Source organism: Mytilus galloprovincialis, chromosome 7 (genome assembly GCF_965363235.1).
Source record: "Mytilus galloprovincialis chromosome 7, xbMytGall1.hap1.1, whole genome shotgun sequence".
NCBI lineage: Eukaryota > Metazoa > Mollusca > Bivalvia > Mytilida > Mytilidae > Mytilus > Mytilus galloprovincialis.
In genome coordinates this window covers 81,766,985-81,790,868 of record NC_134844.1, presented here as the reverse complement: position 1 = coordinate 81,790,868, position 23,884 = coordinate 81,766,985, and the positions used below count along the sequence as shown (strand labels likewise).

At 33.1% G+C, this 23,884-nt stretch overlaps 1 protein-coding gene across 1 annotated transcript in view; it reads left to right on the top strand.

The window, feature by feature from the left end:
- The window catches only part of LOC143083792 (nuclear pore complex protein Nup160-like), a 157,113-nt gene that overhangs the window by 68,587 nt on the left and 64,642 nt on the right, over window positions 1-23,884 (top strand). Inside the window, exons 12-18 of the mRNA XM_076260147.1 lie at window positions 2,458-2,553; window positions 4,389-4,493; window positions 9,334-9,399; window positions 11,205-11,298; window positions 12,867-13,032; window positions 13,929-14,077; window positions 21,526-21,686. Of these exons, the coding sequence (XP_076116262.1) occupies window positions 2,458-2,553; window positions 4,389-4,493; window positions 9,334-9,399; window positions 11,205-11,298; window positions 12,867-13,032; window positions 13,929-14,077; window positions 21,526-21,686 (837 nt within the window). The remainder of the gene's footprint in view (window positions 1-2,457; window positions 2,554-4,388; window positions 4,494-9,333; window positions 9,400-11,204; window positions 11,299-12,866; window positions 13,033-13,928; window positions 14,078-21,525; window positions 21,687-23,884) is intronic.

Here is a 23,884-nt window from a genome sequence, read left to right as displayed (position 1 = left end):
ATGTTCTGTAGGGTGATAGCTTGTTACCTTGCTCTCTGATGTGTTATTTATTATACTGAATGTTGTGTAGGGTGATAGCTTGTTACCTTGCTCTCTGATGTGTCATTTATTATACTGAATGTTCTGTAGGGAGATAGCTTGTTACCTTGCTCTCTGATGTGTTATTTATTATACTGAATGTTCTGTAGGGTGATAGCTTGTTACCTTGCTCTCTGATGTGTAATTTATTATACTGAATGTTCTGTAGGGTGATAGCTTGTTACCTTGCTCTCTGATGTGTTATTTATTATACTGAATGTTCTGTAGGGTGATAGCTTGTTACCTTGCTCTCTGATGTGTTATTTATTATACTGAATGTTCTGTAGGGTGATAGCTGTTAGCTTGTTACCTTGCTCTCTGATGTGTCATTTATTATACTGAATGTTCTGTAGGGGGATAGCTTTTTACCTTGCTCTCTGATGTGTCATTTATTATACTGAATGTTCTGTAGGGAGATAGCTTGTTACCTTGCTCTCTGATGTGTCATTTATTATACTGAATGTTCTGTAGGGAGATAGCTTGTTACCTTGCTCTCTGATGTGTCATTTATTATACTGAATGTTCTGTAGGGAGATAGCTTGTTACCTTGCTCTCTGATGTGTAATTTATTATACTGAATGTTCTGTAGGGTGATAGCTTGTTACCTTGCTCTCTGATGTGTTATTTATTATACTGAATGTTCTGTAGGGTGATAGCTTGTTACCTTGCTCTCTGATGTGTAATTTATTATACTGAATGTTCTGTAGGGTGATAGCTTGTTACCTTGCTCTCTGATGTGTTATTTATTATACTGAATGTTCTGTAGGGTGATAGCTTGTTACCTTGCTCTCTGATGTGTTATTTATTATACTGAATGTTCTGTAGGGTGATAGCTTGTTACCTTGCTCTCTGATGTGTTTTTTATTATACTGAATGTTCTGTAGGGTGATAGCTTGTTACCTTGCTCTCTGATGTGTTATTTATTATACTGAATGTTCTGTAGGGTGATAGCTTGTTACCTTGCTCTCTGATATGTAATTTATTATACTGAATGTTCTGTAGGGTGATAGCTTGTTACCTTGCTCTCTGATGTGTCATTTATTATACTGAATGTTCTGTAGGGTGATAGCTTGTTACCTTGCTCTCTGATGTGTCATTTATTATACTGAATGTTCTGTAGGGTGATAGCTTGTTACCTTGCTCTCTGATGTGTTATTTATTATACTGAATGTTGTGTAGGGTGATAGCTTGTTACCTTGCTCTCTGATGTGTTATTTATTATACTGAATGTTCTGTAGGGAGATAGCTTGTTACCTTGCTCTCTGATGTGTCATTTATTATACTGAATGTTCTGTAGGGAGATAGCTTGTTACCTTGCTCTCTGATGTGTCATTTATTATACTGAATGTTCTGTAGGGCGATAGCTTGTTACCTTGCTCTCTGATGTGTAATTTATTATACTGAATGTTCTGTAGGGCGATAGCTTGTTACCTTGCTCTCTGATGTGTCATTTATTATACTGAATGTTCTGTAGGGTGATAGCTTGTTACCTTGCTCTCTGATGTGTTATTTATTATACTGAATGTTCTGTAGGGTGATAGCTTGTTACCTTGCTCTCTGATGTGTAATTTATTATACTGAATGTTCTGTAGGGTGATAGCTTGTTACCTTGCTCTCTGATGTGTAATTTATTATACTGAATGTTAAGTCAGTACTGGTCAAATTGTAAATTGAAAGTAACTAACTATAACAAAGTTACAGTTAGTGGAAAAACACAGCGAAAGTGAAGTAAGATGCATTTATTTTATATTTACTTTATATTTTCTAAACTTAAGTAAGCCTTTACCAAATGTTATGAGACTCATTCACAATACTTATTAGCACAAAAATCAGATCAAATACAAATTCCGGTAGTGTGACTTCACCTTTCTTCAGTTTATAAGTCCTTTTATAACTATATTATATGCAAGCTGGAGCATCATCTGGGTCCAATGGTCACAATCGCCGTTTTTTCCTAGGAGTTGAACTTACAAATTTGGGACAAATACATGTATACCTTTGCAACAGTTTGTCATCACAACTTCTCTGAAATCATGCAACAGAATTTCATGAAACTTAGTAGATAATGAGGATACAATATGCAGATTTGTATATTGATAGGAAATTATGATTCAATATATTTTATAGAAGTTATGCACCTCTGAACTTCGGCCTTAATATACCACTGCAACAGTTTGTCAAGGCAACTCCTCTGACATCATAAAACAGAATTTCATGAAACTTAGTAGATATTTAAAAGGACATAATAGGTAGATGTGCACATTTACAAGAACCACTATTATGAGACCTTATTGATGGATTCTTCATTCTATGCTTTATGTTTAGATATAACGGTGTAATACAGATTTTATCAAAATAATTGATGTAATATTTTTGCAGGTCTGCAGGCGATCTTTGGACAATATCTCTATGTTTGATAATTTAGGACAAGTGAACACATTGAAAGAAGAAGTGACCTTAGCTGTAGAAGATGCTGTGAGTTAGAGTTTGTTGATAGTTGTTATTTTTGGTATTGTGGATGGTATACTGCAAAATGCAATTTCATTCCCTTTTACCAAATACTTAATATCCTCATAGTACATCTTGTTACATATTAGATCAGAACTGTTACATATTAAATCAGAACTGTTAAGTTTTATTGTGTACTGGATAGGATGTCCAGATACTTACTATAGTCGCAGTCAGCTGAAATTCGTAGCGGTTATCGGTAAAAATAATCTAAACTATCAACCATGTTCACTCGTGATATAGTTTTTCACTATCCATTCATAAATCGCTAAAGGAAAAACCACTACTGACCTACCTTTTAAGTGATTGCACTGTGATATGATAATCCTGACCTTCACATTTTCCAAGACAATTTTGAATGGTGGAATCCGCCATTGTTTTTACCGGAAGTGTTTCCATGGAGTTAATTTCATAAAATTTGCATAAAGCGCGGGAAAAATTATCACATCAATGAAAAGAACATTACAGGAATCTCCGAAAGTGACGTGTGTCATACGAAAACAAATGATCTTCATAGAAACAAAGATGGCGGAATTACAATGGAAAACATTCTGGAAAATGTGAAGGTCAGGATTATTACAGTGCGATCACTTAAAAGGTAGGTCAGTAGTGGATTTTCTTTTGACGATTTATGAATGGAATGTGAAAAACTATATCTCGAGTGAACGCGATTGATAGTTTAGATTATTTTTACCGATAGCCGCTACGAATTTCAGCTGACAGTGACTATAGTTGCTAGGTTTGCAAGATTTTGAATATTTCTAGTTTTAAAATGTCTGAAGTAATAAAACTACTTTCAAATTAGAAATAGTTGTGATGTTTTTATTAACATGATTAATGTAAATAGTGCTATTTGATTTAGTAAGAACTTGCATACCTGACATATGCATCTGTATGCAGAATTTCCTGAAATATCAACACTGTGGATTCATTAATATTTGTTGGATACTAATTTTCATAGATTTCATGGGTACAGGCAAACCGCAAATTTAAATGTCCTACAATCTTATTGGCTTTCTTGGGGCTACTCATTCATTTAAAAGAATTAGACTTTACAATTTTAAAAACTTATCAAAATATGAGAAAAATAAATATTTAAAACTAATCAAAATATGAGAAAAATAAATTTTTAAAACTTATCTAAATATGAGAAAAATGAAAATTCCTCAAACAATTAGTAAAAAATGTCCATTGGGCGATCCCCAGGAATGAACCTATTTGTTCCTCGGCAGGAATGAACCTAATTGCTCCTTGGCGATCCCAGTGTACATAGTAAAAATACTACTTTAACATACAATTTGTTCCTCGACAGGAATTAACCTATCTGATGTATTATTGAATTCCCCGTGGAATTCAAAAGGCCAAATGAAATGAGTTAATAAAATGAAAGAGTGAAACCCCCCCCAAAGACCCACCTCTAGGGTACTATTCCAAAATATAATAAGCTAAACATAAACGTTATGTAATTGCCTAAGAATAGACTAAGATAACTGCCTGCTGAAATCGTTGATGACAGATGCATTGTATTGTGTATAAACTATAATTTAATATACAAATTTCCTTAATTGAAAGGTTATCCTCTATTCACGAAAATTGGTACCAACAAAAAATAAATGAAACCACAGTTATTAATCTTGTATTATTATCCATTCTTCATCAATTGCAATAATAAATGCTCTTTATAATTTCTGAATTTACAACATGTTTTATGCTAAAATAATGAAAATCTAAAATAGTAAAGCTGGTTTTATTGAAGTCAAAACATTTGTCACTTCAATAACAAAAGATGGTTATGATTACAGATTCGCACAGCAGCCTCTGCCAATGAATTAGCTGAGGAAGACTATTACCAATTACAATTAGATGAGTGGTCCAAGTTCTACTCCTGTTGCACACAGTACCACGAGGTAAGAAACATGGCTCATTGTAAAAGCACTGAAACAAAGCACATAATATCAGGTGAACATCACAACACTAAATCATACCTGGTAACACTATTCACAACACTGCATCATACCTAGTTAAACCATTCACAGCACTAAATCATACCTGGTAACACTATTCACAACACTGCATCATACCTGCTTAAACTATTCACAACACTGCATCATACCTGGTTAAACCATTCACAGCACTAAATCATACCTGGTAACACTATTCACAACACTAGATAATACCTGGTTAAACCATTCACAGCACTAAATCATAACTGGTAACACTATTCACAACACTGCATCATACCTGGTTAAACTATTCACAATACTGCATCATACCTGGTTAAACCATTCACAGCACTAAATCATACCTGGTAACAGTTCACAACACTAGATAGTACCTGGTAACACCATTCACAAAACTAGATCATACCTGATTATGACATACACAACACTATGTAAACAAGATTACATCACTCACAACACTACATCATACCTGTTTATGACATAAACAACACTATGTAAACAAGATTACATCACTCACAACACTACATCATACCTGTTTATGACATACACAACACTATGTAAACAAGATTACATCATGTACAAAACTACATCATACCTGATTATGACATAAACAACACTATGTTAACAAGATTACATCACTCACAACACTTCATCATACCTGATTATGACATACACAACACTATGTAAACAAGATTACATCACTCACAACCCTTCATCATACCTGATTATGACAAACACAACATTATGTAAACAAGATTACATCACTCACAACACTACATCATACCTGTTTATGACATAAACAACACTATGTAAACAAGATTACATCACTCACAACACTTCATCATACCTGATTATGACATACACAACACTATGTAAACAAGATTACATTACTCACAACACTACATCATACCTGATTATGACAAACACAACATTATGTAAACAAGATTACATCACTCACAACACTACATCATACCTGTTTATGACATAAACAACACTATGTAAACAAGATTACATCACTCACAACACTTCATCATACCTGATTATGACATAAACAACACTATGTAAACAAGATTACATTACTCACAACACTACATCATACCTGATTATGACAAACACAACATTATGTAAACAAGATTACATCACTCACAACACTACATCATACCTGTTTATGACATAAACAACACTATGTTAACAAGATTACATCACTCACAACACTTCATCATACCTGATTATGACATAAACAACTATGTAAACAAGATTACATCACTCACAACACTACATCATACCTGTTTATGACATACACAACACTATGTAAACAAGATTACATCATTTACAAAACTACATCATACCTGATTATGACATAAACAACACTATGTAAACAAGATTACATCACTCACAAAACTACATCATACCTGATTATGACATAAACAACACTATGTAAACAAGATTACATCACTCACAACACTACATCATACCTGATTATGACATAAACAACACTATGTAAACAAGATTACATCACTCACAACACTTCATCATACCTGATTATGACATAAACAACACTATGTAAACAAGATTACATCACTCACAACACTTCATCATACCTGTTTATGACATACACAACACTATGTAAAGAAGATTACATCACTCACAACACTACATCATACCTGATAATGACATAAACAACACTATGTAAACAAGATTACATCACTCACAACACTTCATCATACCTGATTATGACATACACAACACTATGTAAACAAGATTACATTACTCACAACACTACATCATACCTGATTATGACATAAACAACACTATGTAAACAAGATTACATCACTCACAACACTTCATCATACCTGATTATGACATAAACAACACTATGTAAACAAGATTACATCACTCACAACACTTCATCATACCTGATTATGACATACACAACACTATGTAAACAAGATTACATCACTCACAACACTACATCATACCTTATTATGTAACATAAAATATTGTCCTCCATGAAATATTGTCTGTTGGACAAAATTTCATATGAAATATTGTCTTAAGACACCATTTCATAATGAAATATTGTCAAGGACAATATTTCATGATGAAATATTGTGCTTGTCCATGAAATTTTGTCACCGCCTTAAAGACAATATTTCACTATGAAGTTATGTCCATGACAATATATCACTATGAAGTTATGTCCATGACAATATTTCACTATGAAGTTATGTCCATGACAATATTTCACTATGAAGTTATGTCCATGACAATATTTCACTATGAAGTTATGTCCATGACAATATTTCACTATGAAGTTATGTCCATGACAATATTTCACTATGAAGTTATGTCCATGACAATATTTCACTATGAAAACGTATTTCCACTTTCAATATGACAAAGACACATCACTCTTTCTAATTTGTCTTCATGAATCACAAGTCTTTTCATAACTTTATTTGTTGTGTATGTCATAATCAGGTATGATGTAGTTTTGTGAGTGATGTATGTTTTATTGACTTCATAAATAAAACTCTACGGAAACACATTGTCAACGTCATACACAAGGTGATATACGGTCAGTGACTGTATATCACATATGAATATACGGTCAATGCAATTTGACTGCTCAAATAGCACAGCTGCAGTATATATGTTGATAACCTCCCCTTCATAAGACAAAATTTCATAACAATCAGTCTATGAAATATTGTCTTAAGGGGGTTCGCGGGTCTAAATCATTTATATAGGATTTCTCTATATTTTTCTATAAATGAACTTTATCTTATAATTAATAGAAAAATAAAATAAAAACGTTGGGTCACCGTTCATTTGCGCTTACGTTCTGCCTTCGAAAGAAGCATATATTTTTGTAAAGGTGGTTTTTTTCTGTTGAAGTAATAGGAGAAATAAAGGTTATATCTAAAAAAAAGAAAGAAATTTATTACAGAAATCGCTAAAATTTTACAATAACTTAGTTTAAGTACAGCTTATATGGAAATTATATTAAAAAATATAGGTCACCGATGAGTTAAAAAAGATATTTCAATTTTAAAGCCAAAAAAATGGCATTTTTCCACCAAAGGGAGATAATTTCGAACTTTTTCAATGATGTATACATTTTAAAAGTCATCTGGGGCCAACACAAATTTTTTATTTTGAATGATTTTTGTACCATATAAAAAGTAACAACTACAAAAGGTAACAAATAAAATTTGAAATGAAAAACAAATGTTTATTTTTATTCTGAAATTTTTATACCCTCGAGCCTCCTTAATATAAACAAATGATTACTTCCCTTTAGCAAGATAAAATTTCATACTATTCATCTGTGAATTATTGTTATCAAACAGACCAAATTCCACTATGAAAATTTGTCCATCTCAAGACATAATTTCATAGATGAGGACAGTATTTCATGGTACATAGTCGTGAAATATTGTCATGTTGGACAATATTTCATAGGACATTATTTTGCTTTACAATTACACTAAATCACAAGGTTATAATGGTACTTGGTAGCTTGTGAGATTTTCATTAAGTGGCTCAACCCTTGTATTTCAAGTAATACATTTTAATATGAAAGGAGTGACTGGTGAAAAATAATGTGTATCCAAGTCTTGAACCAATGCATGTATATATCATAAACTAAGTCTTCTGTGCACTATTTTATCATTTGTTATGAATCCATATTGTAATAATAATTGTCAATTTTGTTTTATCTTGGTCTGTTATGATATGAAAATATGGCAGCTAATTAATTGTCATGTTTTGAAGCGGTAGTTTACACATTTTTACCTTATGCAAACAATCAACAAATAAGCATGAATACTGAGCATGTGTATAACAGCTACCCTCATCAGTGACACAAAAACATAATCAATGTTGTCAGACTGAAGTGGTGGATCCGCCTATGGACTGGTCAATTAGGGTTAAAATATCTGAAAGTGGTAGATTTTATACTCCTGCGTGGGAGCGGACTAGCAAGCAAGAGACCTCAGGAATTTCACCATTTAAGTGGTAGTGTCCCACTCAAAATGGGAGGGTTTGCAGGTATGGGTATGCATGATCAATTATACCTTTAATGTACATTACATTGATAGTTGCCCTTGGATAGATAAGATATGTGGGGTACATATGGATGAGGAGAGACCATCACTGTCTTTAGCTTGATATGCAAAAAATTATACATTGTAACTATACAATATTCTTAACTTCTTGAAACATGTATTTGAGATACCCAGAAATAAATATTTGTTTGCCTCAGACTTACAGAGTGTGGCCGTAAGTATTCATCACTTGAGATTTTTTGCTATATATTGTATATAAAACTACATTTTTTCAAAAAAATATTTTGGGTTCATATTTTGTTTGATTTTAAGCAACTTGGTACCAATAAAAGCAGAATTGTCACAGGTGTATTTGTTTATTTGGTTATATTTTTTTTTGTGGATCATTTTCATTTTTCACAAGATAAACACAAATATAATTTTCTGTTCAGAAATTTGCTATATATTCAACCAAATTAAATTATAAAAATTTATTGTATGTGTTTGTACATGAAGAAAAGACAAAAACACCTGAAGACAAAACTATTACCAAATAAACAAACATACTTTAGACTAGTCTACGTCTTTTAAGGCCTTGTTGATAAAAATCCAACCAAAAATGCCCTCAAAATATTTTTTTGAAAAAAATGTGTTTTTATATGAAATATAAAGCAAAAAAATGCAGGTGACGAATACTTTTGGCCAGGTACTGTAAGTAACTCTATGATTATTTACAGGTTGGATCCAGAATGACAGGGTTGTTAGCTGACCCAGTCACAGGCATGATTTGTTTCATCAAAAAGGTAAATTAATACTAAATTGACGAGTTGAGGGATCACAAATTTTGTTTCTATGCCTTTCATAACGAATGCATAAGTCAAGAGTGTTGTTGGTTTGTTGTATGTCACAAATGTTTAAGCCTGCGACTTTTGTCTGAAAAGTGAATCAGCGAATCCTACATTCCGTCGTCATAGGAGGTGTCCACAAATATTCACACTGGTTTTTTTTTTTTTTTTTTTTTTTTTTTATAAAGTTTTTGAAATTTTAACATCTTTCTTAAACTATCCTTGATTTCCACCAACTTGGCCAGAAGCTTGTTTATCATCATAATATAGTATCCAGAAGTAAATTTTGTAAAAAAAATATCCTGTTTATCCGTATTTTACTTACAAATGGACTTAGTTTTTCTGCCAGTTAACATAACATTCACTCTGGTTAAAGTTTTAAAATTTTTAATAACTTTCTAAACTAACCAAGATTTGTACCAAACTTGGACAGAAGCTTGTTTATGATCAAATGCTAGTATCTTGGAGAAAATTTTGTAAAAAAATATTGACTGTTTTTACGTATATTACTTATAAATGGACGTTTCTCATTTTTATATAGTTTAGACCGTTGGTTTCCCCGTTTGGATGGTTTTACACTAGTATCTTTTTTGGGGCCCTTTATAACTTGCTGTCCAGTGTGAGCCAAGGCTCCATGTTGAAGGCCGTACCTTGACCTATAATTGTTTACTTTTATAAATTGTTACTTGGATGGAGAGTTGTCTCATTGGCACTCATACCACATCTTCCTATATCTAATTAGTTTTTTTTTTATATAATTACCAGTTAACATTTCATACAGTCTTGCAGTTAAATGATATACCGTTGTCCATCCGGTCGTCCGTCCGTCGTCAACATGTCGGACATTAACTCAAAAACACTGTAACAAATTTGCATAAAACTTTAGGGAATTGTTTATGTCTGTTGACGTGAGCTCCCTTTCGTTTTTTTTTTATAAATTTTAGATTTTAATTTCTGAGTTGTGGAGTTTATTAAATTCAAAAACCAACCTGGATTTTTACCAAACTTGGACAGAAGCTTCTTACAATCAAAAGATAGTATCTAGATGAAATTTTTTAATAATATTTCCCCCATTTTTGTTGAGCCTGTGACTAACAGCAAAAGTAGGTGAGACTGGGTTCCTAGGAACCCTTACAAATATTTTTTCTTTGATTTTATGTTAAATGGAAATACCTGAAAAGGTCAGTTTCTCATATTCTATTTGCAGTAATAATATTAATGTTTGTGAATATATGATATATATTTGTTATATGGAATGATTGTTAGGTGAATATGACTGTCTCGCAGGTATAATCTGACTTTGACATCATTTTCATGTTTTATTGATCAACTTTCTGTAGTTTGTAGTTCTCAGATACCATAACTATATGTGAATATATACTGTAAATTCTGAAATTATTGTGATGACTTTACAAATACAAATAATAGGACTGCAATTACGGTGATGACTGACATTTTTGAGAAATCTGTCCAAAAGTTTTGCATGTTTTGAAAAATTGCTCCCCAAATATTTATTTTTTTACTATTTTTTCCAGTATTGCCATTGTTTCAAAAACTAGTTAAGAGATTAGTTAAAAGTGAAGTTGAAAAAATGATCAGCACAAGATTTTACTTTCACGGTTCAGGAGTTGTGGTTCTTGTGATATTGAAAAATGCCAGGACACAAATAAATGTTAATAAATCCGGTTTGGTGTGGCTCTGACAGCCTCTTGTTGAAGTGTAAAATGACTTGTTTCAAGTTGAATTTATTTCTTTGATTTCAGGGTGGAATAAGTTATGTGAGGCAATGTGACAGGACAGAAGAACTATTCCTTGGTAGTGGTCAGTGGTTAGAACAGGAAGAAAATGACTTGCAAGGTAGGTTATGTTATTTTCCTTGTTTGTATCAATGACATCTGAATTCAGCTTGCAGATCATCAGTTAAATCTCAGTAGGTAGAAGTCATTAAAGCTGAATGGATGTGCTTGGTCAGATATGCTTTCCTCTTAAGATGTTTGACTACTGAAGGATGGCTCAATGAGGAACTTCTTTTGATGCCAGAAACCAATTCAATAGTACAGTCTTAATTTTAGTCTTGAAGTAAACATCGGGTCAGCATGCACTCCAAAATCCATTATGGTTGGGAGAGTGTTATGCTGTATGGTGTCCAAAGACCTGCACCAGTAGTGTTGGATAAGAAATGGACTTCCATGCATTTCACTGTCTCACGATATTTTCATGGTTCAGTGACTACTTGAAAAAAGAATATGTTTGAATGTTAATCACTCACTTATTATGAGTAACCGTATAACTATATTTGGTATGTACATACCTTGCAAGCTTCAGGTCCTCATGCCCCTTCAAATAGTTTTCACATGACCTCTACCTCATTTCATGGATCAGTGAACAAAGCTAAGTTTAAGTCCATATCTCAGATACTATAAGGTCTAGTATATTTGGTGTATGGAAGGATGATTGTAAGGTGTACATGTCCAACTAGTAGGTGTCATATGACCTTGACCTCATTTTCATGGTTCAGTGGTTATAGTTAATTGTTTATACCCGTGCTTTAAAAAGATGGGGTATACTGTTTTACCTCTGTCTGACCATACCTCTGTCCCTCCAAAAGTCCATAGTTGGTTTATGTTCTCTAACTTTATATTGCCTCAACCAAATGTTAAGAAACTATACACAATGCTTATTATGACAAAATACTGTTTTTTGGGGGGTGGCACTTTTATTGTTCAAGAGTTATTACAATTAGAAAAATTGCTGAATTTTTTGTTTTCGTTCTACAAACTTAAGTTTGCCTCAACCAAATGTTATGAACCTTATACACAATTGTTATTACCACAAAACTCAGATCAAGTACAAACTTGGTAGCGTGACTATTACTGTTTTTCAGTTATGTCCCTTGGTAACTTTATATGATAGACCTGTGTCCCATGGACACATTCCCTTTGTAACTTTATAGGATAGACCTGTGTCCCATGGACACATTCACCATTTCTTTCCCTATCCATTTAAATTGATACCCACAAAAATAGATGACTCCACAATATATCATTCTAATTTGTATTAACCACCTTGCATCCTTAACCCATTTGCACATCTTCTTTTCCACATTTAGCCCATTACCTAGCATATCATTGACTGAATCCATCAGTATTTTGAAGTTGTGAGAGATATTGCCCTTAGATTGTAATATTTACAATTATTTGCCTATTCTCTTGGAACTAAATATAATAAATGGATACAAACTTTTAAAACAAAAATAATCAAGTACAAGATCTACACATATGTCATAAGGGTTGAAATGTAAAGTGTTATTGCCATTTAGAGTTTATTTTTTACCGATAAATGGCCATTGTTACAGGTGACACTAATTATATTGATGACTTCCAAAAATTAGAAAATTCAGAATGCACCTGTTTTTACTTCTTTAGATCTGTCCCTAAAGGATGATATACGAACATTATCTGAGTGTCTACAGCTAGTTGATGGAAAGTTAACAGAAGATATAACTGCTCAATTTGAATGTCAGATTTCTCTTAAAGAAGATGTGAAGAATCTTGCAGAACAGATTGTAGATGAAATGTTCTTTAATACAAGGTAAAATAATACTCCAAATTGACAATTTTCATACAGAAATTAATTACTGAAGTACTCAAAGTTGTACATTAAGTTTGGTTCTTAGAAACTGTGTGCAGTATGTCAACTATATTTAAGGAGGCTCGAGGGTATAAAAATTTCAGAAAAAAATCAAACATTTGTTTTTCATTACAAATTTTATTTATTTCCTTTTGTAGTTGTTACTTTATCATATGGTACAAAAATCATTCAAAACAATCAATTGGTGTTGGCCCCAGCTGACTTTCAAAATGTATATATTATTGAAAAAGTTCCAAATTATCTCCCTTTGGTGGAAAAATGCCATTTTTGGCTCTAAAATTGAAATATCTTTTTCAACTCATCGGTGACCTATCTTTTTAATATAATTTCCATATAAGCTGTACTTAAACTAAATTACTGTAAAATTTTAGCGATTTCTGTAATAAATTTCTTTTTTTTATTTCGATATTACCTTTATTTCTCCTATTACTTCAACAGAAAAAAAACACCTTTACAAAAATGTATGCTTCTTTCGAAGGCAGATTGTGAGCGCAAATGAACGGTGACCCCACTTTTTTATTTTATTTTTCTATTAACTATAAGATAAAGTTCATTTATAGAAAAATATAGAGAAATCCTATATAAATGATTTAGACCCGCGAACCCCCTTAAAGCATATTTGGTGCCTGGAATTATTGTAATGGTAGTGAACATGTATTTCACGTTTGGTTTATCTGACGTTCACCTCATTTTCTTGGATCATAACTTTATGTAATATTTGAGGTATAGCTTTATATTTAGGTCTATCAACATAAAATCAATGGTCTTTACAGAAGACGTTACGTTTCAGTGTGTGCATTCTTGTATGTTCATTCTTGTTGAAATGTTTTTTTTAGTCTGATAGACAATTCAACAACGGCTGATTCACTGGCTTACCTTCTACAAAATATGGATGACATACAACTGGCATTTAAAACAGTTTTACAGTCACTAGACATACAACAGAGAGGAGCAGGAGAACAAGACTTCGTGATGGACACTTCAGGTATTATATTAATGAGGTGGAGACAGTCCTTCAGGTAGTTTGTCAATAATTGGGTAAGGACAGGCATTTCAACACTTATGTAGACCTTTATGGGGTTAATGATGGAAGGAGCCAGACAATGCAGTTAATACTAGGTTTTTCTTTCTTCAGATTTCTTTTCTAAGTAACTTACAGCAAAATCTGTCTGGCTATCCTGGAAAGGTTCTGAAGAGTCATCTACATCAATTTTTGGCTGGGTTTCACAAGGAAATGATGTACCTATTTTCTGATATTACTTCTCAAAATGCTCTGAAACTTTACAAAATGATTGCACAATTGTGTGTGATGCATCTGTTATTTTGAGCCATTACAGAAACTATTTTATGTTGGCTATGTGAGCTATTACCCTCACTCACTTGGCATCTATCTGTCTACTTCTTCACACAGGTGGCAACTGTTAAATATTTTGCTGTGAATCCCATTTCTTCCCTTTCCGCCGCGATATATGCAAAAACGGTTCCAAAACGGAAAGCTGCTTTCTTATCATGCTGGAAAATTAATGACAGAATTCCAAAAACCAGTAATTAAGTTTATTTTTAACTGAATTCCAGTTGGACAACTATGTTTTCAATATGAAATCAAGATTTGACATATTCCTTCTTCTCTAATCATGTGTTCTTATCACTCTGTTAAATATTCTATGATTATTAGTCCCCTACTTAGTCCCCTACCGACAAAGTCGAAGGCGACTTTAGGTTTGCACTCTGTCTGTCTGTCTGTCTGTCCATCTGTCATTCTGGCAAATCAGTTTTCCAGACTTTTTTTCTTCATGCTTGAAAGATATTGATTTGATATTTGGTGTATTGTTTTATCATAGAAACAGCCATAGTGTCAAAAAGTAAGCAGGTCACACAAAGTTGAACGTAAAGGGATACAATTTAGGTAGGAAATGTACTAAAATCGGTTTAATTGTCAAATCTTGTAATATTTCTGGTGGCAATAATTCAAATATTATAAAGTTATCACACAAAATTGTTACCAGACTCGAATATAAATAAGAAGATGTAGAATTACCTAATAAGGCTTTATTAGTATATGAATGGTACATTTCAATTTTATTTTAGTAGTATAAAAATTGGTTGTGCTCTTAAAATTTTAAATGGGCCCCTGAAAAACATTTTAAGGGCCCAACAGTTAAATTTAGTCCCTATCTACATAAACTTTTTTGAAGATCCTCTCTGAAATAACTATATCATTGGATGATTACACCATTCACAACACTAGATCTATGGACACATTCTTGTTTTTAACTAATTTTCTTTTCCGACATTTACTTTTTTCAAAGATCTTCTTTTAAACTAATTAATGAATTTCAATTAAACTTAGAGAGAATGATGTTTAGGGTATATTGTGCAAGGATCTAGAAACAGGGGCCAAAAAGAAGCATTTTTCTAGTATCCAGACAATAACTTGTGTTTAAGTGTATGGATCTCACTGAAATTGTTCTACAAGGTTTCATACTACAAAGGAAAGGCTGGGATTGAGTTTGGGGGTAATTGCACCAAGGGGGATTAAAAAAAGTTGGAGGAGGGACAATTTTTTTTCAATTTTTTTTTAAGAGTTCATATTTTTCAAATCTGAAATTTTTGAAAAGTTTCAAAAGAAATCTTCAATTGCACAGTATTGTGCAATAGATTTGTAAGATCTTTGACCACATTTATTTTGTGTCAGAAACCTATATTATGTAAAAAAATTTGACCACAATCCAAATTCAGACAGTATCACGCTTGAATATTCTGTCCAAATTTGCCTTAGTTCAAGGTTAACATCTGCTGTAGTATCAGGCTGCGCTTAGCGAAGCATTTTATTTATTTTTGAAAGTGTTTGAATATTGATGATTATAGTTGCACTTGTTTAATAATTTAGCGCGAAATCATTTTGAATTTACGATTTAGTGTCTAATCTGCGGTGAGAATTTCAAGCATGTATATTACATGGTAAACAAAGCATGTGTGTTAGTAGTAAAAACATAGTTTTTTCTATGTAAAATAAATCTAGTTTTAATTTAATTCTAAATCAGAATTGACAATTGTCTTAGCTGAAAAGTAAATAAATAATGAAGACAGTTGTGATGGAATTTTAATATTAGTTCTGAGCTTGTGATCAATAGCTAGGTGTGAATTAAAAACACAGGTAAAGAGATTAGCAATCATTAGCCAATATTTCCCTGAGTCATTAAAATAGTTATTAGGAGGGCCCTCTGAATGATAACACTGTACTTAAGTGTCAGTTTTATTATAGGAAAGGGATAACAAAACAAAAACAAGTTCAAAATGGCAATTTAGAAACTGGATCTCAACAAAATGTCGAAAATTATTTCTGTTCAAAAATAAAATTTGTCCTAAATCCACCACTTTCCCGTTTGAACCCGAATGAGCAGATGGCTCATTATAGGTGTTATTGCCATTTAATGAATGCCAGATATATGGATTACTATTTGCAAGCGAAGTTTCTGTCTGTCAAATGTCCATTTTCCTTGTCCTTCTTTTCATGGTTCAGTGATCCGGACTGCTTAAAAAAAAGTGTATAGTTTTTTGTCAAGGGAATTTCTCACTTGAATATGAGAATAACTATATTTGGTATATGGGTTTCTTGCATAGTCTTCATGTCTCTCAGATAGGATTCACCTGACCTCATTCCTTAGACCAGTGATAGGATTCACCTGACCTCATTCCTTGGACCAGTGATAGGATTCACCTGACCTCATTCCTTGGACCAGTGATAAGATTCACCTGACCTCATTCCTTGGACCAGTGATAGGATTCACCTGACCTCATTCCTTGGACCAGTGATAGGATTCACCTGACCTCAACCTCATTCCTTGGACCAGTGATCAAGATAAAAGTAATTTGATAAAGTCAGTTTCTCTGATAATAAAAGCAGCAGTTCAAGTAAACGTACTTGGTGTATGGAATGATTTTACATATCATCTGTCCAGCAATCAACACTAGGCGTGATAACTCAAGTTTGCTTTCACTGTCCGTCATATAATTTCAACACAATATAAGAATTAATGAAAAAGAGCTGCCTTTATATTTAGCTCATCTGGCCCACACATACATGTGATTCTTCTAGCCGGATTCAAATTCTCATTTAAAGCCTTCGTATCTCTATTTTAGAAATTTAAATCTTTTGCTTTTTCAAAAGTTGATTTCTCAAAATATTTTGTTAATGTCACTTTTTGTTATATAATTATTGTCATTCGCTTGTTATCCCTAATAAAATTAATTTGTGAATAAGGATACCCAGCAAATTCAGTGGACAACTTGTTGGGATTAATAAATGTACGTAGTACAATAATTGTAATGCTGCAATCTTACAATCATCAATTTCTTTATTTTTAATCATGGGGAATGTGTTGTTAAAGGTATTCTTGTTAAACTATCATTACAATCAAATTGAACAAGGAATTGTATACTATACAAATTCTCAACTATCATTATAATCAAATTGAACAAGGAATTGTATACAAATTCTCAACAGGAACAATGAAGAACATTGATAAAAATGTCATCAGTTTTAAAGCCCAAACTCCAGCGGATAATGTTAAAATATCCAGTTGTGACAGAATAAAATTAGAATAAGAATTTTATTAGTTTAAAATCCAAACAATAGGATTGTTACGAAAGAAACAAACAAACAAAAAACATGAACAAACAGACAGACAGACATATAAATGACAAAACCATAGACATTAAACAATACAAACATTTAGCATTGAAAAAGAAATAAAGATTATTATTTTTAATTATGGCACCCTCAACGGAGTTGGGGTGACGTATTGTTATTCTACGTTTCTTTTTTTTCTTATTATTATTTTTCTTCTTGCAACAAATTTTGTCCAGGTGATTTCTCGAAATCCAATGGACCAATGTTGATGGAACTCTTCTATAGTAAGGACCCCCATGTGCAGAGTTGCAGTAAGCATGGAATGGTTCAAGATGTCTACCGTTTCCATGGAAACAAAACAAATGTGAAAAAATCCTGTTGTTTGTTTTGGTGAACTGTTTGGATATGCTTTAACTCAGAAACATTATATTTTAATACAATGTAGGTGCCCACTATATACAGGTGTTGGATGATTTTGACACTCATTGGAACTACTATGTTGCCATGGAAACTACACCAAAAATTTCCAAAATATCAAAATGCTCAAAACTTAATGAAACTTCACAGTAACGATGAGCAACATTGGAAGATGTGGAATTTGGCGTTGGAATTTTCAAAATATCTGTTGTTACCTTGGAAACAATGCAAAAAGGTCAAAACTTTGAATTTTCTCAGAACATTCCAGAACATCAATGTTAAATTTATTCTAGAGACATTAAATGGTATATGATTATGGAGGGGAAAAAATGCAGCGGGGGTTTGACTTTGGAATATTGAAAATGGCCGCCGTTACCATGGAAACAGCAAAAATATGAAAAACTTCAAAATGCTTTAAATTTAATGAAACTTATAACAAATGTTGCCTAGCTTATGAAGACTTGACTTTTCAGTTTGGAATTTTCAAAATGGCCGCCGTTACCATGGAAACAGCAAAAATATCCAAAATTTCAAAATGCTTCAAACTTAATGAAACTTTGCAAAAATGTTACTAGACATCTGTAGATGCACTATTTGACTTTGGAATTTTCAAACTGGCTGCCGCTCACCTGGCAATGGAGGAAGGGTGCCATCCGTTATTGCTAGCAATTACAAATCTAGTTATAATACTATTTTTGACAGCATAAAAAAATATCAATTCAAATATTCTGATTTTATATAACATTATAATTTAAGTCACATACAGTTCATATATTGATAATAATAATAATAACTAGATTTGTAATTGCTAGCAATAACGGATGGCACCCTTCCTCCATTGCCAGGTGAGCGGCAGCCAGTTTGAAAATTCCAAAGTCAAATAGTGCATCTACAGATGTCTAGTAACATTTTTGCAAAGTTTCATTAAGTTTGAAGCATTTTGAAATTTTGGATATTTTTGCTGTTTCCATGGTAACGGCGGCCATTTTGAAAATTCCAAACTGAAAAGTCAAGTCTTCATAAGCTAGGCAACATTTGTTATAAGTTTCATTAAATTTAAAGCATTTTGAAGTTTTTCATATTTTTGCTGTTTCCATGGTAACGGCGGCCATTTTCAATATTCCAAAGTCAAACCCCCGCTGCATTTTTTCCCCTCCATAATCATATACCATTTAATGTCTCTAGAATAAATTTAACATTGATGTTCTGGAATGTTCTGAGAAAATTCAAAGTTTTGACCTTTTTGCATTGTTTCCAAGGTAACAACAGATATTTTGAAAATTCCAACGCCAAATTCCACATCTTCCAATGTTGCTCATCGTTACTGTGAAGTTTCATTAAGTTTTGAGCATTTTGATATTTTGGAAATTTTTGGTGTAGTTTCCATGGCAACATAGTAGTTCCAATGAGTGTCAAAATCATCCAACACCTGTATATAGTGGGCACCTACATTGTATTAAAATATAATGTTTCTGAGTTAAAGCATATCCAAACAGTTCACCAAAACAAACAACAGGATTTTTTCACATTTGTTTTGTTTCCATGGAAACGGTAGACATCTTGAACCATTCCATGCTTACTGCAACTCTGCACATGGGGGTCCTTACTATAGAAGAGTTCCATCAACATTGGTCCATTGGATTTCGAGAAATCACCTGGACAAAATTTGTTGCAAGAAGAAAAATAATAATAAGAAAAAAAAGAAACGTAGAATAACAATACGTCACCCCAACTCCTTTGAGGGTGCCATAATGATAATATTAAATTCTTTATTTAAAGAGGATAAACTCAGTTAGTTACAATAAACTAACCTTCCCTGAGGCCCTCACATACATATTTCAATACAATCAAAAACAGATCTTTTCACATAGTTAATTTGGCAGCAGTCCTTTTGCGCCAATTACTGTTTTTCAGGGGTATCATTTGCGCCAAATTTTGTTTTCCAAATTAATCATTTGCGCCAATATTTGGAACTCATTTGCGCCAATTTACCTGTACACATATCTATCATATATATTAATGATTAATATATATTTATTCTTATTTTTGGTTTAAAAAGTATCATATGTTCGGAGATATTTCATTATGAAGATGAGCATCTGGAGGGAAATGACTCAAAATGCATTAAACAGTCAATGTACAGTGAGAGAATAAAACTATTGCTTTGCTGAATATTTTGATACCAATAGAGAAGAAAAAAGAAGCTTTTACTGATTAGGTTTTAGCCATATGCATATGTTGGTGAAACAGTGCTTTGTTCCCACATGTGTATGGGCTTAATTACTATGAGGAATTATTATGAACCTTTAATGTTTGTGTTTTTGGACAATAAGTGAAGTTATCATCTTCTACATACATTAAATAGGGAAGTACCCATGCAGCAGTAGTATGAAGACGATATGTTTCAGAAAAGGAAACATTTGCCCTGTAAACTGCCGGTTCCAAGTCCGAATAAAGGAGTAGGGAAGTCATTTTTCTTCTAATTGGCGCAATTATATGTTTTATGGCGCAAATGATACCATGTAATTTAAAAACATGTGGCGCAAACGTAGCATTGGAGAAAAAAAGTTGTGGCGCAAAAGGACGCATTTTTGGCGCAAACGGATCTCTCCTGTTAACTTACAGTCATTTATTGTTATTAACATAAGATATAGTGTTGTTTTAGATGAACATGTAGTGAAAAAATCAAATGAAAATAAAAAATATACAAATGTAGAAAAAATTTCTTATGAAGATTGTGTAAGGCACTTCTTGATACTTTGCTTATATTATAACTGTTTTCTCATTATACAACTCTAGGCCAAATATTACCATACTTAGACATCATAGGTGCCCAGTAAATGTTTGGCTGATATCATGAAACTTTAGGAGCTATGTTAAAAGTGACAAAATTGATAAACATGACACTGGTAACCTCCGTTGTGCCTCTTTTATTATGCCCCACCTACGATAGTAGAGGGGCATTATGTTTTCTGGTCTGTGCGTCCGTCCGTCTGTTCGTTCGTCCGTCCGTCTGTCCGTTCGTCCGTCCGTCTGTCCCGCTTCAGGTTAAAGTTTTTGGTCAAGGTAGTTTTTGATGAAGTTTAAGTCCAATCGACTTCAAACTTAGTACACATGTCCCCTATGATATGATCTTTCTAATTTTAATGCCAAATTAGAGTTTTTACCCCAATTTCACGGTCCACTGAACATGGAAAATGATAGTGCGAGTGGGGCATTCGTGTACTGAGGACACATTCTTGTTTATCATGTCTCAGGAATACTGAGCTTTTCATACTGTTTTAAATGTTTTCTTCATGATGATGACTTAAACTATGTGTTTGTATATTTATGTTGGTGTAATCAGAATATTTTCTTAGTGATTTGTATCTTATTTTTTCTAGATATCAATGCAAACCAGAAACTTTCATGTGAGAGACTGTTTATAAGTTCTACTGGTGTTGAAATCTTGTCTAAATCACTCCAACAGATATCAGCCATTCGACTCATCGTGGTCAGAGATTTACTTATTCTAATGGTTGCAGCACTAAGGCTTGAAAATAAGGTAATTAAAAACCATTCAAACAGGAAAACCAACAATCATCTATATAAAATAAATGAGAAACAAGAAATACCTATAAACCACATCAACAAATGACAACTACTGTACATCAGGGTCCTGACTTATGAACCACATCAACAAATGACAACTACTGTACATCAGGGTCCTGACTTATGAACCACATCAACAAATAACAACTGCTGTACATCAGGGTCCTGACTTATGAACCACATCAACAAATAACAACTACTGTACATCAGGGTCCTGACTTATGAACCACATTAACAAATAACAATTACTGTACATCAGGGTCCTGACTTATGAACCACATCAACAAATGACAACAACTGTACATCAGGGTCCTGACTTATGAACCACATCAACAAATAACAACTACTGTACCTCAGGGTCCTGACTTATGAACCACATCAACAAATAACAACTACTGTACATCAGGGTCCTGACTTATGAACCACATCAACAAATAACTACTGTACATCAGGGTCCTGACTTATGAACCACATCAACAAATGACAACTACTGTACATCAGGGTCCTGACTTATGAACCACATTAACAAATAACAATTACTGTACATCAGGGTCCTGACTTATGAACCACATCAACAAATGACAACAACTGTACATCAGTGTCCTGACTTATGAACCACATCAACAAATAACAAATAACAACTACTGTACATCAAGGTCCTGTCTTATGAACCACATCAACAAATAACAACTACTGTACATCAGGGTCCTGACTTATGAACCACATCAACAAATGACAACTACTGTACATCAGGGTCCTGACTTATGAACCACATCAACAAATGACAACAACTGTACATCAGGGTCCTGACTTATGAACCACATCAACAAATGACAACTACTGTACATCAGGGTCCTGACTTATGAACCACATAAAAAAATAACAACTACTGTACATCAGGGCCCTGACTTATGAACCACATCAACAAATGACAACTTCTGTACATCAGGGTTCTGACTTATGAACCACATCAACAAATAACAACAACTGTACATCAGGTTCCTGACTTATGAACCACATCAACAAATAACAACTACTGTACATCAGGGTCCTGACTTATGAACCACATCAACAAATGACAACTACTGTACATCAGGATCCTGACTAATGAACCACATTAACAACTGTACATCAGGGTCCTGACTTATGAACCACATCAACAAATGACAACAACTGTACATCAGGGTCCTGATTTATGAACCACATCAACAAATAACAACTACTGTACATCAGGGTCCTGACTTATGAACCACATCAACAAATAACAACAACTGTACATCAGGGTCCTGACTTATGAACCACATCAACAAATGACAACAACTGTACATCAGGGTCCTGACTTATGAACCACATCAACAAATGACAACAACTGTACATCAGGGTCTTGACTTATGAACCACATCAACAAATGACAACTACTGTACATCAGGGTCCTGACTTATGAACCACATCAACAAATGACAACAACTGTACATCAGGGTCTTGACTTATGAACCACATCAACAAATGACAACTACTGTACATCAGGGTCCTGACTTATGAACCACATCAACAAATGACAACAACTGTACATCAGGGTCCTGAATTATGAACCACAACAACAAATGACAACAACTGTACATCAGGGTCCTGACTTATGAACCACATCAACAAATAACAACTACTGTAAATCAGGGTCCTGACTTATGAACCACATCAACAAATGACAACTACTGTACATCAGGGTTCTGACTTATGAACCACATCAACAAATAACAACTGCTGTACATCAGGGTTCTGACTTATGACAGCAGCAAAAAAATGGTTTAAATGTTTTAATTTGTACCAAACCTTCACTTTTACTTGAAACAATACTGTAACATCACAACCTAGAAAGACACACTATTGAATATCAATTGAAATGGCTGACTCAATCAAACGACATAATCACAAATACAAGTGAACATACACTGAATAAATTTGATCTATGACACAATGTAACTACAAGTTTGTTTTGTCATCTTTCTCATTGTATTTTTAAATTAGTTTGCTTTTGTTGAATTTAAAAGAACTGTACTCCCCTGTTTCTGTAAAAAAAAATTAAAGGGTACATGAAAGGCTACTTAGAAAAGTTGTATTGACTACACCATTTTATTTTCATACGACTGCAAA